At 40.9% G+C, this 18284-nt stretch overlaps 1 protein-coding gene across 2 annotated transcripts in view; it reads right to left on the bottom strand.

Annotated features, from left to right (window-relative positions):
* Positions 1-18284, bottom strand: part of LOC124860259 (serine/threonine-protein phosphatase 2A 55 kDa regulatory subunit B beta isoform) — a 58555-nt gene that overhangs the window by 7027 nt on the left and 33244 nt on the right. For both annotated transcript variants that reach the window (XM_047353404.1, XM_047353405.1), the window contains exons 2-6: positions 9737-9834; positions 7608-7773; positions 6661-6773; positions 3173-3350; positions 2724-2888 (exon numbers count right to left, since the gene is read on the bottom strand). In XM_047353404.1, the coding sequence (XP_047209360.1) occupies positions 2724-2888; positions 3173-3350; positions 6661-6773; positions 7608-7773; positions 9737-9834 (720 nt within the window). The remainder of the gene's footprint in view (positions 1-2723; positions 2889-3172; positions 3351-6660; positions 6774-7607; positions 7774-9736; positions 9835-18284) is intronic.

Raw genomic sequence — 18284 nt, forward strand, 5'->3', positions numbered from 1 at the left:
CCAGAAGGCCACTATTGACACCCTCAAGCAAGAGTGTAAGACACAGAAAGAAATTTCTGAACGAATAGGCTGTTCCCAGAGTGCTGTATCAAGGCACCTCAGTGGGAAGTCTGTGGGAAGGAAAAAGTGTGGCAGAAAACGCTGCACAACGAGAAGAGGTGACCGGACCCTGAGGAAGATTGTGGAGAAGGGCCGATTCCAGACCTTGGGGGACCTGCGGAAGCAGTGGACTGAGTCTGGAGTAGAAACATCCAGAGCCACCGTGCACAGGCGTGTGCAGGAAATGGGCTACAGGTGCCGCATTCCCCAGGTCAAGCAGCTTTTGAACCAGAAACAGTGGCAGAAGCGCCTGACCTGGGCTACAGAGAAGCAGCACTGGACTGTTGCTCAGTGGTCCAAAGTACTTTTTTCAGATGAAAGCAAATTCTGCATGTCATTCGGAAATCAAGGTGCCAGAGTCTGGAGGAAGACTGGGGAGAAGGAAATGCCAAAATGCCAGAAGTCCAGTGTCAAGTTCCCACAGTCAGTGATGGTCTGGGATGCCGTGTCAGCTGCTGGTGTTGGTCCACTGTGTTTTATCAAGGGCAGGGTCAATGCAGCTAGCTATCAGGAGATTTTGGAGCACTTCATGCTTCCATCTGCTGAAAAACTTTATGGAGATGAAGATTTCGTTTTCAGCACGACCTGGCACCTGCTCACAGTGCCAAAACCACTGGTAAATGGTTTACTGACCATGGTATCACTGTGCTCAATTGGCCTGCCAACTCTCCTGACCTGAACCCCATAGAGAATCTGTGGGATATTGTGAAGAGAACGTTGAGAGACTCAAGACCCAACACTCTGGATGAGCTAAAGGCCGCTATCGAAGCATCCTGGGCCTCCATAAGACCTCAGCAGTGCCACAGGCTGATTGCCTCCATGCCACGCCGCATTGAAGCAGTCATTTCTGCCAAAGGATTCCCGACCAAGTATTGAGTGCATAACTGTACATGATTATTTGAAGGTTGACGTTTTTTGTATTAAAAACACTTTTCTTTTATTGGTCGGATGAAATATGCTAATTTTGTGAGATAGGAATGTTGGGTTTTCATGAGCTGTATGTCAAAATCATCCGTATTAAGACAATAAAAGACCTGAAATATTTCAGTTAGTGTGCAATGAATCTAAAATATATGAATGTTAAATTTACATCATTGCATTATGGAAAATAATTAACTTTATCACAATATGCTAATATTTTGAGAAGGACCTGTATAAGCAGTACACTGATGTGTTTAGCACATCACCTTGGGCACAGTCATTACACTGCGAAATCAGGCGTTGGTGATATCATGCTGTAGGAATGCATTTCTATAGCGGGGACAGCAAAGCTGCTTAGAGTCGATGAGAAAAGGTGGATGAAGCAAAGTACAGAGGTAGTGAGGTGACATTTAGGTTTTATGATCCTCAGCTCTGGAACAAACCACCTAAAAAACCTGAGATGTGCAGAAAGTGTTGGTTCCTTCAAATCAACTTTTGATCAAAGAATCTGACTAATGAACTATTTGCCTGATCACTGATAAGTGATTAAAGCATGAAACAGAAGATTTGATTTGGACTTAGATTTACATTTAAAATTAAACCTGAATAGGACATCTGGATTTAAATTTACATTTTAACATTTGTTTCTAGACTCTTTTTTTAAGCAAACACTTTAAGATTTTTGTTATTTCCTTTTTGTCTTTCATTGACATCCTGTAAAGCCACTTAGATTTCCTTGTGTATGAATGGTGCTACATTATGAGCATTAACATTTCCATCCTAAAGATTATAGTAGAACCCTCCTACTCCCTCTCTGGTTTTTCTTACATCAAGCCTTCAAAATCACTCTAAAAACCATCCAGAATCTCTTTTTCATAGCGAAGACTCAGATGCTCATGTGATATTCAACAGGCAGTGTTAACACACAGTCCAGTGGATTCATCAATATGTCTGAGACAATGAGTGACATTATCGAGCAACAAGGTGTGTCCATGAGGGACTAATGCAATTGCTCTTATGACATTGATTTCCCAACGAAAATGTCAATGTATTCATTATTCACCTGAGCAAAGTGTTTGCATGTGATGTTAAGGCTTAGAGAAGACTGATCATTGTCCGAGACACACTCCAAGATTCATTGATGGGTTATCAATCGTGGCATATTGATTATCTGTGTGTCACTGCTACACTAAGACAGGCCATTTCAGGGAAAACTGAGCATATCATTATGTGGTTTACACAGAGGATTTTTGTTTTCCCTATTTTAGCTTGTTGGCAGACATTCTTGTCAGCCCTTTCTTGTTTGTTTTCCATAACCCTAACCATACATACATACATACCATTGAGTTAACCTGTTACTGTTCAGCAGAACTAGAAGGTTATTGCTAAGTAAGGAAATACCACAAAATAACATTTCTCAGAATTCACAGCAAGATGTCACAACTCCTTATGGGGGCTCGCTTGAGGAAGGTTTAAAGCAAAAATCAAATGGAAAAAATGAAATACAGAAATAAAAAACAGTTTTAGGAGAGTTCTTTAAACAAAATCCTCTGTGTTCCTAAAATGGGCATGAAAACCAGTACACACCTCATGCCAAAGAAAATCTATAAATATAAGGATCCTAAATACATTAGCCATGGCTTGTCCTAATCTTTGACACCTAATGATTTATTTTTCCCGTGATGCACTGTTCTGATACTCACATTTGCAATGCTTGTCGCAGAGGGCGGCCTGTCTCATGTCACAGAGACGTATGCAGCCCTTGCTGCTGGTGTAGGCGAAGGTGTGACACTGCTGGGGATGAAACTCTGCTGAGGTGATGACTTCCGTCAGCTCCTCCATGTTGGCCGGCTTAATGTCCACAATGTCTGAGAAACACGGGCTAAGGAAAGACTTCTGGAATATGACCAACAATGTTGGCACTTATTCTCTTATAAATGTGAGTTTTCCTTTCACAAATTCAGGGCTTTGGTCTAAGAGAGACACCTGTTTATTTCTCATGGAAACTTCGGAAATTTTGAAGTATTTTTTTCTTCTCCATTACCAGACACTTCACATCAGCCCTACCAACACAATGCCACAGGTAAAATGATAACTCTTTGTTTATTTAGGATCAGGTTCAGAGAAGACCAAAGTGGATTTAAAAGGATACTGAAGCTGCGGTCCGTGATCTCCAGGTTCCACAGGTTCACCCGGAGGTCATCCGTGGAGATGAAGGTCTGCAGGTCGGAGTTGACGGAAATGGAGTTAATGTGGTACGTGTGGGCGTTGCTGAAGACGCGCCTGGCTGTCGCCTCCACCATCAAATCCATCGGCTGCAGCACAGGCACCTTGGGGTGGACGTAGAGTATTTAACAAAAAACATCAAGAGAAACAGAAAAATATGCAAACAAAAATTTGTTGATATGTACTGACAAATTTATAAAATATTCAATTTGATTTAAACATTGTTTCCGAGAGGCATTCACAAATATGTATCTTTGTCAGTGGATTAGTATGGATTTCCCAATGTGTTTTTGCATCCATGTGTATTGGAGATGACTCCAAGGACTAATCTGACATTTATTCTGTGAATTATGATGAAACAGACATGGAAACTGAGCAGCTCTCCAGCTGCTTTGTGTGCTGGTTCATGCAGATTGTAATGCCGCACAGTTAGTCAGTGATCACACCTCAATTTATCTTTCATTTATGACTGCTGAAGAAATCAGTCTTGCTCTCTGTTTTGCCTGTATATGTTAGTGAAATTGAGAAAAACTGATGAAGGTGGCAAAAGAGCGATCTTGAGGATGTTGCAAGGCCCTGCTGAGGAATGATATCCGAACTTTACAGAATTAGGACCGCACCGCATGTAAGTCACAGCAACACACACACTGTTTGTACAGAGCTGCAAGGGCTTCAAAGATGGCCAGGGACCGGCCTGCATGCACCCCCCAGTTACCCAGATAAACCAAGACAAACAGAGAAAAGAGGAGAAGGAGCCAGGAGGACAAATAATCCGCTTCTTCCCCGATTGGTCTTTTTTGTCCGCTGCTGGCGCTGCTTGAAAGACCTGGCAGCCCAGCAGGCTGCTGTATCTCCACGGGTGTCACTTCCCTTCCATGTCTTTCACTTGTAGTCCAGAGAGAGCCTTATTAACCCATAACCCAGAACACTGACTGTCAGCAGTCTTCAACCTGTCTCATCTCAGGAGTCTCCCTTATAGTTTGCAAACAGGATATGCTGAATTAAGAAATAATCTGAAACATGCGTTCCATTTGAATTGCTTCTTAACAGACAACTCTATATGGAGAAATATCCCTCCTCCTGCTCAGCAATCTCCTTCTGCCCAGATTTCACATCATTTAAACAGGATTGCCACAGTCGCGGCCTGTCCTCTAGGCAGCTATGATCCTCTGGCCAGCCAGACAAAGAAGGGACAGACATGCTAAACTCAGCACTAATCTGCAGTGGCAGACAAGCACATACTGTGTACACACAATCATCTTGCGTAAAAAATGAAATTGGTGACAAAGCGATAAAAATAAATGAGAGGACAGGTCAAAATTGCTCAAAGACAACAGGCCTTGCCTTTGTAAGAAATGAAAGTGATTATCTGACATCATAACTGAAAAACGTAGTAAAACATGATGACAAAATTCATGATGAAAACAACTGTGTTCCCACCTGACACCTAGCATGAGTAACGGTAGCCCAGTAAGATATGTGTCTGCATGACGTCAAGCGTGTTAGTAAAGTGTGTCTCATTGAGTATTAAGTCAGAAAAAAGTCAGGTTTGTGGAGACTGTCCTGAGAGGGTGTTTAAATGCATATGATTCCTTACCGAGGTGTTGCACCTAGAGTTAATATGTAGTGAAGCTGTATTGAAATATTCGTGTTATGTTCTAAAACAGTGAAGTGTTCCTCATAGATTATTTAACTGGAGATAAATTTAGAGAGATTCAAGTTTAGGAAAGATAACCTTGTGGACAAAAACATGATTTGCATTAACTCCAAGGACTACATTGACTCCACTTTTGAGAATTCCATCTTTTTACTTTTATTTTGTGGCAGTAGTTACTTTGCAAGCTGACAGAAAGAGGGAAAGACATGCAGTAGAGGTCGACGGGGTCCGAACTCAAACCCGCGACGGCTGTGTCGAGGACTGTAGCCTCTGTGTGTGGGTGGTGCCATTTACCACTGAACCGACGCTGCAGGTTCAATTTATGCCAGTCACATTTCTTGGCAGCTCTCGTAAAAGTTTGCAATTTCAGCTTTTATTGCAAGACGATAATATCACACTAACACAAACGGAGACATCCTAACTTTAATTTGAAAACTTTATTGAGTGGGGGAAATTGTTGAGAAACAATTGTTTCAAAATACTTATACTCGCTCTTAAGCTCACTCCATAGGTTTTCTACAGGATTTAGTTCTAGGGACTGAATTAGTCATGCAAGAAGGTGGATTTTGTGCCTGCTAAACCATTTCTGTGTAACTTTAGCCCTGTTTTTAAGCCTTTCTTTGTAGAAAAGAGAAAAAAATTGTTGTCTACTGGCAGAGTCCACTAGAATTGTATTTAAAATATCCAGAAATGTCAAAGAGTTCATGATACCATGCACTCTAACGAGGTTTCCAGAACCTTTTAGGGAGAAAGAGACCATCAGCATCACAGGTCCTTCACCATAACAAACAGTGTAAATGGAAAATCATGGATTGTTTGTTAGAAGGTCTGTTAACATGATAAAAGTAAAGTATAAATAAAAATGTTCAGTTAAATCCAAAGGAAGCATCAGTAATTGTGCCACCAGGGATTTTGGTTAAAAACATTTTTTGTCACATAGGATTTTTTCTCAACTCAATAAATGTAGGCTTTTCATACATCTTTCAAGAATTGCCAACAATAGAAAGAAAATGTCTTTCTTTAATTAAATTTTGATCAAAAATGTGAAAATGTACCCATTCTTTCAGAAGGACATTTGTGAGGTCAGACAGTGATGTTGGGCGAGAAGGCCTGGCTCATAGTCTCAGTTCTAATTCATCCCAAAGATGTTTTCGCTGGTTGAGGCCAAGATTCTCTACAGACCAGTTGAGTTCTCCCACTGCAAGCTTGTTTATATACGTGTTTATGGGCTGTCTTGTGCGCTGTTGTGCAGTGATGTTGGAACAGGAAAGGTCCACCTCCAAACTGTTCTCACTAAGCTGAGATGAATGACATTGTCCAAAATGTGTTGGTTTGCTGGGTCATTAGCTACTAACTCTGCAGTAAATTGGTGACCTCTAAGTGTTGAAAAAGTCTGCATGCTTAGGTGCTAGGCTGTATTTACCTGTGGCCATAAAAGTGATTGGAACACCTCAATTTAAAGATTTGTTTCTGCATCTGTGCTCTGGTGTCAGGTCTACTGTGTGGGAGTAAGAAACCATCACACTCACCGCTCACCATGCAGAGGTGTTGTCTCTGCATGGTGGATTATGCAGAGGCATAATCCATTTAGAATTACACAGATACTTTTTTCTTTATTATACTGAGATTGTAAAATTTTTCGAACTCCTTCAATCTTCATAAAATGTTCTTGTTTTGCTTAATCTTCTTCGATTAACAGCACAAATGTTACAGTCTTCTGATGCCGTCGGACCTGACAGTTTTCTGTGACCTCTTACCCGTAATGTGGTGATGGTTGACGGGTCCCGGAAGCGTCCGTCTTCATCCTTCAGGTTATAGCCTTCCGGACGCTTGTCTCGTTCACTTATCTTCCACAGCTTCACGGTCTTGTCTAGAGGTGGAAACATCACACAAATACAGAATATATTGAGACCGAGTCTCACAGCAGTGAATCTCCCTCCAACTTATTTGCGGGGGTTGGGCAGCCAATCTGGCACGTAACTGGGCAGCAGCCAGCGAAGATGATGAATGGTGGCTCGTGTGTACATTTTGATATCAATCTACAAGTTGACTTCATTTCACTGCAGCACTACGCTGTACCCCCCCCCGTGAAAGCCATCTGGGCGCTTTTCAATCTTACTTCACATAAACACCAGTTACATCTAATCTTCTCGGTCTACTGAAGTGGATGGTGGATGGCAACAGCAGTCAGGGTGTTGCCTCTTTTTTTTCCTCTTTTAATTTCCACTGTGTATATTGGTGTCAGAGCATCGAGGCCATCGCCACAGGACCCACCACCATCTGCTCCAGCCACCGCTAGCACTTCTGTAGCAGCCATGCATGAAGCCAGCAATCTGCAAGACGTCTCTGTGCTTCATATGAGTGTGTCTGTCTGAGCTGTGGTCGCACACGCTTTCATGGGTTTGTGTGTGAGTGTGTGTTTCTGCAGGAGCTATGCATGAAGTCCTTAATTTGAAACTCTTCTGCTGGTGGCATCTGCTCAGCCAAGCGAAACACCCATGCATTTACACATGTAGCCAAAAAGGCATTTCTCTTTGATATTAACATCTTGCTTTAGACCAATTTCAAATCCATTCTGCACAGTTAGAATTTAAAGTTAAATAATTTGACATGGTCACTGACAAATAACTACAGAATGCTAATAAAACACCCATTTCCATTTGGAATTCATTTCACACCACTCAGAGAGACGTGAAGAACTGACCGTTGGTGGAAAGCAGAAAGTATGCTGCATTCTGCTGAGGCAGCCATTTGATCTTGTTGATCTTCTCCTCAATCTCCAAACTCTTCAAGTAGTCAAACTCGGGTTCGTGACTCTGGAATGTGCTGTAAACGTTGTACTCCCCTCGACGATGGGGTTGTGTCTTAGTCTGTAAAAAAGTTAAAAAGGTTGGTTAAGGTCATGCTTCACTGGCACAGAGATTTAATCTAACATTTTAGAATCAGAGCATGCCTGACAAAAGCCTTATTTTGTCCTACCATCACAAATGTAAAAATTGCATGTGAAGCTTGTTGAGGGGAAGCCCCTCGTACACACTGCTAGGTACGGTGGAGGATCTGTGATGCCTTTTGATGCCTCTTGAATTGAGCCTCTTGCTGTGTGGTCCAAAATCAGGCAGTCATTCACTAACAGAATTTCCCATTTCTCAGCTTGGCTGATGGGGAATCTATTCACAACAGCATTTCATTCAGCAGGAATGTTACCCAGACATAGAAAGGCTGTACTGGTTTTACCTGAGACTGACTTTTAAGTGTTTTGGGGTTCATCACTTTGGATTTGGAACTAAGTGACACAATTAAAAATAGTTAATGCTGGGGCTAATGATGTCCATGGTATGAAAAAAAAAAAAAAAAAAAACACAAAACTTTTAGAGAAAAGTCACAGCGTTTTTGCAAAGAATATAAAAACATTTATTGAAACAGCATCCAAGAGGGTGATAGGTCCTTGGTTTTGATTTGGATGGGTAAAACTTGTTGCTGGCTCTGTTTCTCTCTGAGTGAACCCAGCTGCCTCAGGGGCCATTATCTTGGGAGGGACAGAGTCGTCACAAAGACCTGATGAGCCAATCAGATCCGGACTTGAAAAATGGGTAACCAAGTCGCATTAGTCAATCAGCAAGAAAAATGGATTCTAATTTATTTATTTACCACATTCTTTAGACAAAAGAGAGAGCTGGAATGTAAACTATGCTTGTAGAAAAACTATCTCCAAATATTTCTGAAATACCGATGCTAGGGCGATTGTGACTCAATGAGAATAGCTAAATGTCAGTGTGTTTTTAGGGAAGGCCTTTCACCCGAAGTTGGCCACTGATCTGTGTATCTGTGTATAAATGTGTGTGTATTTGTGACAGGAACTGGTGGAATGCGGCTCTAGTGTAAAGCTCTTTGAGTGGTCAGTATGACAAGATAAGTGCAATACAAATGTTGTCTATTTACCATTCTTCTTATTATTATTGTATTGAATAAAAAGATAAGCTCACATTCTAGGTTTAACTGTTGTTCAGTTTTTAATTTTAATTTATTTTGGATTGTTTTTTAAAGTTTTCTTGATTTCTAAATTAGCAAAACATTGTCATTCATCTAGAAGAACTTAAGGATTTTAACAGACAATAAGACAAATTCATTGACCAAGACAGTTTAGGTCCAAGGGTCCATCTGTGTGGGATAAAAGCTGTTTTGTCTAAATATAAGAGGTCCATGAAGATTTTTTTTGAAGGTACTGGAAAATATCTAAAGCTAAGCAGTTCCTGCATGCTAAAGGGCAGATTTGGTGTGTTAGTGGTCACCACAGACTCTATCCATAAACTGAAAAGGGGTCGACATAAGGTCATTCAACAGGATGATTAAAACCAAGGACCAAATAAACTCAGAAATGGTTTACCAGACACAAAGTCAGCTTCTCAGAGAAGCAGAGTGAATAAGAGACAATCCAGGATTTTGGATGATCTAGAAATTGTGGAAAAAGGAATAGTCATAAATTTATCTCTCTGTTTAGCCCAAATGTTTGAAATGTTGCTGAGCTATTAGAAAAAAAAATATGCCAATTATGGTGTCACCATTTAATATCTAAATAAACAGTTATTATTTAATGTTATCAATTCTAGTACGAGGTTTTGCTAACACTATGCTACTAGTTCATTTTAATGTTTGTTACATATCTTTTCAATGACTGCCAGTAATTGTTAAGGGGGCTTTATTCCCTTATAAACAGTGAGGCAGCAGTTTAAACACCAAGCAAAAACAAACAATCCAGCTAAATCGTTATGAGTGTCAACTGCTTTCTGCAGAAAAGGGCAGCACAATTAGCATCAAATTGTTGGCATTTCTTACCTCCTGCTCCCTCTGGAAGACAACCACCCTTCCTCCTTTATCCCCGGTGGCCAACAGCTCCCCCGTTGAGTTAAACTCCACCGTTGAGATAATGTCAGCTGCAACACAAGAAGCAGAGCAGAGCAAGGGAGGAAATGTCAGTGTGGACATGAGCAACCAGACATGCAAAGAAAAAAAAGGCATACAGGAAGATTTACATTAGGGATTTCTAGAAAACATTTCAGGACACAGTGGGAGAAGGTAGTTCTTGTGACCAACCCACAAAGGAGTATTTGGCACAGAAACCCAGTTTGGTGGAATATGGGTTAGGAGAAACCAATGGGTGAGTCACTGCTTGATAATTCAGCCTCTCGTCTGGCTAAAATGAGACAATTTGTGTCATTTTTAACTGTACTCCAGCTTTTTGCTCTTAAGGGAGCTGTTCCTACGTTCATCTTGCTGCCACTGACTGGGACTCCACGCTGTCCTGCTTTGGCTCTGATATCTGGTATCTCTGGATCCGAGCATCTTTAAGATGTTTGTATACCTGCAGTTTTACCAAAAAGTAAATAATAGACACCTACTCTAAAGGTAGCCTCTACTCTCCTCCACACTGACACAAATCTGCCTGGATTTAGGAGAGGCTAATGGTAACTGTAATTATTACACAGCCCCAGGCAAAAAGGGTAGAGCATCGTTTCTGTATCTTTATCACACACCAAGACACACACACACACACACTACGGTGAATGTAGCCCTTTGGTTTAACAGTGACAATAACATTAGACAGAAAATGAGAGCGTTTGTTGTTTCGTACCCCTTCCCCGAGCCCTCTGTGGACCTGCTGCTGGTGGAGCTATGAACGGGAGAGGGGGATGTTTCCATGGCGACCGTTTCTATCGCTAGCGGCAGAGTATATGCGAGTGTGTCTGTGCCAATAGCTCTCAGACTTAGTTGCTGATGCTAGCTGTAATTCAGCAGACACAGAAAGAAGCAGGAAAGTGCTGCAACGGAGTGAAAAACCTGCCTTCTTATCAGGGGGAGTGAGGCCGATTCACTGCAGCACACAGCTTCAGACAATAGAGTCCCTGTAGTCAGGCTCATCTCGTCACATAAAGCTGTTGTGCATGCTGGAAATAACTAAGTGTGTGTCTTTGTACAGATGTGTGAGTATATTAGCCTGACTTGTTTCTGTTAATTGCTAGAAAGACATTCACAGATGAGGCCAGAGAGATCCTCATGATCCTGTGTCAATAATAACATGAGGTGGAGGCTATAATACTAAGCATATTTGATTAGAGAAACTACTAACCCTTTTACGTGCATACAGGTAATTTTTACCTACTATATGACAAAGCAGTTTTCAAGTGCTTTTTGCTCAAGATATTTTCCATTTTTACCATTCCGATCTTCATAGAGTAACACAAGCTGATATTAGCTAGCTAGTTAGTCAGGCTACCTGTTCAGGTAGCGCCTGCAGTCAGCTGCTCGTCATAGTTTAACATTCATGGTTAGACATGAGCCAGTTACCAGAATTAAAGCATTTAAATATTTTAAACAGTTACGGAATCAATACCCGCCAAAATTTTCAATCTTTCTGTTTCTGCAGTTTAAAGTACTTTAGGGGCTAAAGAAATGATTAAAGCATGTACCCAAACTAGTTAAATGGAATCCATTATTAGTGCTTCTTCGAAGTGACTTGATGTGATGATGATGAGCTACTAGAAAGGAAGAGAGAAGGGACCAAGAAAAGCTTAAAAAAGGAGTATGTGGGATAACAGTGAAGAAGTGTACATTGGTTCAAATATTTGGTTTCAGCCTGATGATCTTAGGGAAGGTACGATGATGGGTTCTGGAAGATTTGCCTAGCATTTCTCTGGTTAAAAATATCAAGAATGCATGCCACAACTTACTATATGACATTTTTTGATATCAAGATATACAAAGCTTTTACAAGGTTCTCCATCATGTTGTTCCTAAGGTTTATTGCCCTGGAGTGACCAGAGCTTTCTGTGGCTGGATTGAGATTAATACAGTGTTCCTTTTCCATCTTCCTGTTGCTGTGCACTGCCAATCAGCTGGCGGAAAGAAGACTACTACACTTTCCCCTCACTAACAAGAAAAACCAATTAGGTTGTTTGGAAATATATGTTACATCAAAGTGCATGCTTGCCACCACACTCCTATTAGGTAATGGTAATTACTTAATAGGAGTATGGGATGTCTGTTAAGCAGCTGAATGCAGGCTGGCTACATTAGCGTGAATAACTAACCAGCGTGTTAGACTCCATGTGTTAGAACAGAATTGCAAGAAAGTACAATATGTTTTCCAATATATTTTGCTGTTGTTTTGTTTATAGTTTGGCTTAGTCCATGAATCATAATAATAAGAAGTAACAATAAATGAATATGACATATTTTTGTTTAAACGTTTTGGGCAAATACCATTAAGTCATGATAATTTTGACAATGACAATCTCATGTGTAGTCTTAGCATTTCGATGCAAAAGACTGATAGGCTCACAGCCATACAAACAGAAACACCCATTTTGAAATGGGTTTCTTCAATCACTAAACTACAAAAAATAACTGCATTTGATTTTATTTTTGAATTTATTGAGATTTATTAATGCTCCCATAGAACAGTGGAGAAAACAATAATAATTCAGATAATATGGTCATCATTAACTGAAATTTATTGTCACAATATCATAAGAAAATCTTCATGAAAAAGAAAAACAATTCGATAAATGCCTATCCCTATTTGAAACCATAACTTTCTAAAACCTTAGTACACGTTGATATTGGTAACCAGGCCATGTCTAACTTCTAAAATACACACATATGTATATATATATATATATATATATAATATATATATATATGCTTTGTAAAGAAAAAAATCTAGTGCACATCAAGTCCTCCTATACAATATTAGATATTAGGCTCTCTTCCTCTCCACTAGCTCATCATCATCACATTAACCCACAGCGAGGAAACAGTAATTGATGGATACCATTTAACTAGTTTACACACGGGTACATCCTTCAATCATTTCGCTGCCGGCGAAGCGGAAACTCACAGCAACATTATGAATTGATGAGTTTTTCTGCATGCAAATGACTTCACGTCAGGGAAATTAATCTATTCAGCCTCATACAATGATGGAATTTTGTCAAACTGGCAACAATTTCTCTAAATTAGATTTTCTTTTTTGGGAAACACAGATGAGCATGAGGTCATAGACAGGCATGTTCTTCTTGCGAGATACTTCCCCTTCAGGATTGTCAGCAGGTTCAAGATGGACATGAGAAATCAGCATCCATAAAATTCAGTTGATCAAATGTGTACTTAAACATCTTCTCTATCTCTCTCTCTTACACACACACACACACACACACACACACACACAGACAGACACATACAAAGCTGTATCAGCAGACCAAAAGCAGATGAAGCCCATAAATCCTGTGGCTAGCGAGGTCTAACAAAGACAGGTCAGCGCTTCTTGATGTTGCAAAGGGGATGCTTGGGAAAGCACACATCCATCAACAGTAATAATGCAGACAAGTCTGCTGTTGGCCTGCTGCTGTAATGGGTGTATGTACAACTGAATTAAAAAACCCCAGCATGGAGCAGATTTCTTTTTGTTTCTGCTTGCCAATCCGATCCTCCCCCTTCAACATGTGATATTGACTGCCAGCAATCCAACCAGTAGGTTGGAAACATAGATATGCATTGATTCTGGAATGAAAACAATGCAGGAAGATCCAGAGGCATATAATGTATTTATAGAGGCCTGAGCATTCCATCTGATAGAGCAGGGAGAATGTTGTTCCCTTAAATAGTTTGCTAAACCTGTGGATTAAAATTGAAGTGACCTAGCTAACCTCAGCACAGCATCCTGTCTTGGTGGGAAAGCAAATAAAGCAAAGCAAATAGAGCTTTGATACGTTAGCATCGGAGGGTTGTGTAAGACATGTAAACCCTAAAATTGAATAGTAATCTAGTTGCGTAAGCTGCATGCTGTAATTCCAGGTAAAAGGGAAGGGACGTGAGCAACATGGTGTTGTGCTAAAGATTTGTTAGCAGTAGGAGACATGGAGAGTAGAGGATTATTTCACTTGTGCTTAGCTGCCTGCGTCAAAGGATCAGACTGGGTGGATAATTCTGGTCTGGTCTCGCACGCTCTTCCACTTGCCGGCATTTTTCCACCTCTGATCATCCATGAAATGTATCCCTCTCACTCTTTTCTTCTAGGACCGTGCAAACCTCATGTTCCTGTTCATTTAGGACATAAAGAGCTTTCTTCGGCAGAACTATAGCAGTTGATAACTGCTTGGTTTTACACTAGCAACAATAGAGATCAATCAGAATTTTGAATAAAGCCTGATTCGTTACCAACCTGGTGCCCAGTCATATGATTAGGGGTTTATTTGGCTTTATTAGCTGCACACAAAGCAGCAGAGCACAATGCAGCTCCCTTCGTATGAAGAGCATGACTCTCTTTGTAGAGATCTGGAGAGAACAAGCTAATTAACCTGGTTTCTCCAGGATCAGCCCTTTGAGACTGATGCCTGGTGCGTGTTCTCCCCTGCATGTTTATGTGCATTGATTCTTTTGTGCAAGTATCTTTCAGCAAAACCCTGTGATTTAATTTTTTTTTTTCCAATCCCATCACACTCCAGGGAGTAAAAAAAACAGTTGAAATGGGCGAGACATGTTTCAGCTCCTCTCCTCACACTTCATTAACATGTCGCCGTGGCACACATCTGACTGTAGACAAAACACAAGACAAGACCAAGCAGCAAAAGAGGTGCCAAGAGTGAAATCAGTTCAACTTTACTGCTGAATACCATGGAGCAACATTTGAAATGCTTGTTATTTGGTAGTCTGTCAGAAATTGAAAACACAAAAAGGACTTGGGGGGGATGGTAGAGATCCGAGGGTGCGTAGAATTGGGATCAACCACTGACTCTCTTTATCTCTGGCTGCCTTGGTGCAATCGTTTTCATCTTGCTGTTGTGAATCAATGATTAGATGTCTGCAGCACAGACAAGAAACGTAATTTTTTGGTGACCTTTTCACCAAAATACAAAGGGATCTAGAGCGATGACGCTTTCTCAACAGGACGCAGGAATGAGCTATCAAAACTTACAAATGCATCCACTCACAAACACGGAAAGGTCGAACAAGGCCAAGCCTCCAGGCTAACTGTGCAAGAAATGACTCAAACACACTGCTTCAACCACTAGCTGTGCAGGACCCCGTATCACGGTGGAGAAAATAGGACATTTTGGTCCTGATGCTACAGTTGCAACACAACGGGTGCACTTTAATAAATTCTCATTAAAATTTCATGGCGCCCCCGACTTAATAAGAAGCTAATCAGGGGATGAAAGCAGCTGCTGAAGAAAGAGTCCGACTCGCCCCAACTTCACAGCTTGCCAGTAAGCCCCCACCACCCCTCAATGTTAACCCTCATACACACATATACACATTATCTTCCTCGCTCTGCGATTTGAATGTTTCTTATTGAATAATATATGGGACCTAAGGGTATGGTGAGCTAAGTCTTTTCATGCCGTGGTCCTAAAGTGTGGCCCCGGGCCGTTTGCGTTGGCACAGGCAACTGGGCCCCGCTCGGCTCTCATCAGAGGCGGCAATAAAGGTTTTGAGCGCCATTGCAGGATTGCATCAGTATTCTTGGGGCTAGAGAGGTCACGCACCCGCTTGTACAGGCACCAGAGGGATGCATAATGGCAAAGCTGTGAGGAAGAGATAGAAGGTGGAGGGAAAAGGGAGAGACAGAGAGAGAGAGAAAGAGGGAGGGAGGAAGGGATCGCATGTCCTACCAATAGATCTTTAGGTCATTGTTCCGGCAACTAAATTGTAAAGGATCAAAAATCAATACCAAAGCAGACATTACGTTAGGTCTTGCCTCACAGCGTGGAAGCTATTTACATTTCTGAACTTAGTGTATTGCTTTTTGACAGCATTATCCATTATATGCATATCTAAAGTGGAGTTTCTAAGAGGAGAACAACTGAATGTTGGAGGAGCATGAGAATCCCAAAAAACTCACAGAGCCAGAGCTTGATACAAACATCAGTCCTGTCAACACAAGCTAGCAATAGCTCATCGACAAGCAGCTGTTCAATGCAAATGTGATCTAAAGTTCCACATTACAGATGATCCTGATTTCTCTGAAACCTTTATAGTGACATAAAAAGAGGTTGGGTATTTTAAATAGGGTTCTGTGGAGAGGCTATGAACAGTCAGTATCTCAATGTCTTAATTTTGCATCAGTTTTCAACAGAAGTTGAAGCTAGTGTCAAGACACGGCAGATCCAGTACTAAGGCAGAGTTAATCATTTTCTCAAAAATTTTAACTACCTAAGTGTTAGCATTTAAAATAATAAGCTTTGTAGAAATGTTCTAATCTCAGTTTTTAGCAGAGGTGATGTCTCAGTGTGTTACAGAACAGTTGTTGTAAAATAGGGCTTTACTTATTTAAAAAAAGGAAAAAACAATTTGTTGCTCACATTTTAAACTAACTCAACCATCTGATTTTAGCAATTCAATTAGTGCAATTAGCATTACCTGTTGTAAACCAGTTTTTGTGTGAATCGCATAGATAATGTAGATCACCACCTTAAGTTTCCAAATCTAGTGTGTTCTGTAACAAATACAGGTTGAAAGCTAAAGAGGATACAGAATACTGGTATTGACTAAAATCGGGTCAAATCTCTTCATCACAAATTCCACAGATCGTTTTCAAAGTAAGGGACGAAATGCTGTCCAGTGGCAGACAGCTTGATTTTATTCCTGAAATATTGAGGTACAAAGCATGAAATGGCAAAAGAGCAAAATGACCAGCACTGCTAAAATCAAGCCTCCTTTTGTAGCAGCCTAAATAAAGAGCCAATGTGCCTCTTTAGAAGAGTTTGCTTTTACCTTACAAATGTTGAAAATATTGGTAAGTTAAATGGAAACATTAACAGCTTTCACACTGAAGAATGGTGTGGTTGGAGCGACCTGGCAGCCCCTAGGTATGGTGCATTCATTGACTTGAAAAAGATGATGGTTTAATAATGCAGAGGCTGGCCAGGCTGAAAATCAAATCGGATTATGCTCATCAGCTGATTTCTAGGAGCTTCTCTAGTAAATGTAAAAGTCTAAGTCTGTTTCCCTGCTCTAAGTAGCTGTTAGCTCCAAACCTCCAGGAGAAGCTATTCTGTTTATCAAAACTGAACACATTCATTCAGTCTACTGCAGGTTGACTAGAACCCCACTTTAAAATAGTCTGAGCTATATCCTTTTAAGCAAGACTTGATTCTGTACCCAGTTCAGGGTGACCAACCCATATATCCACCAATGGATCCGCTGAGGCGTGGGATTGGCGCTAGAAACGGGTCAGCATGAGTGACATCATTAAAATGTGACATCATTAAAGTGTCCTGCTGAAAGCCCAACAGGCTCTCCACCACTACCACCCGTCAAGGACCAGTGTGTGTGTGTGGTCTGAACAGACTGGGCCTGATGGAGCATTTGCACCTTTGTGAATTTATGAGGACAGGCGGTAGACCCCGACACTGGCCTGTGCAGTGATCTTTGGCTTGCAGACTGACTTCATAGCACTCAAAAGATGCATACACACAGATCCAGGGACATGCACTTATTCGTGATACATGAAGTGTGACAATCAGTCGTAAATTACAACCATAAAAAAATAACAAAAGTAGACGTGTGAAACGCACAGATGGGCCTCAGACTAGACAGACGTTTTCTTCAAGGAGACTCATTTTACAATCTGTCTAACCCTCATCTCTGTTCCCTTTATCAAATGGATGCACGACACACTGAAAAAGACTGAGACGGAGTGAAGAAGATTCCCCTCCCGTTTTTCATCTCAGCTCAGACATCAAACAAAGATATCCATCACACCCACCCCCACTTCGCCTCCTCTTGCTGTGAACCAGCGTCTGTGTTTAGCAGTGACAGGGAATCATCTAATAAGCGCCAAAGCTGAGCAAATGATGGGGCACCCCTTTGCATTTTAAAAAAGCTGTCAAAAAAGCCACAAAGAAAGCATCTGAGAATGTAAGACTTTCTACCCTTTTCCTGTTCTGATTTTGTCTGCCTTCCGGCCTGCAGTGGCACCTGTAACCTGAGCTCAAGGGGCAAGCGAAGAAGCTGCAGTGGCTCTGACCCGCCCTGCAGCAAAGCACATCCTCAGAAATTCAGTTTTACAGTAGGATTTAGGTCTGTAGGTCATTTGCATAAATACTTTATTTGATGGCTTCATTAAGGAAAGTTATATTTTGAATTAAAACAGGTTTCCAGTTTGTCGCTTTTCTGGACCTTATGGGAAATGGGCTTTAAAATTAGCATGGTGGAAAAGAATCATGCCAAAAAGTCCACATAGAGTCGTACATATGGATATGTTAATATTAATATTTTAGGTGTTTCAGGAGTAATGCATTTATAGATAGGATGATGGCAAAGCATCAGCTAAAATCAAATAACCCTGAATCATCAAAGCTTTATCATTATTTATTCCATTATT

This window comes from Girardinichthys multiradiatus, chromosome 23 (genome assembly GCF_021462225.1).
Source record: "Girardinichthys multiradiatus isolate DD_20200921_A chromosome 23, DD_fGirMul_XY1, whole genome shotgun sequence".
NCBI lineage: Eukaryota > Metazoa > Chordata > Actinopteri > Cyprinodontiformes > Goodeidae > Girardinichthys > Girardinichthys multiradiatus.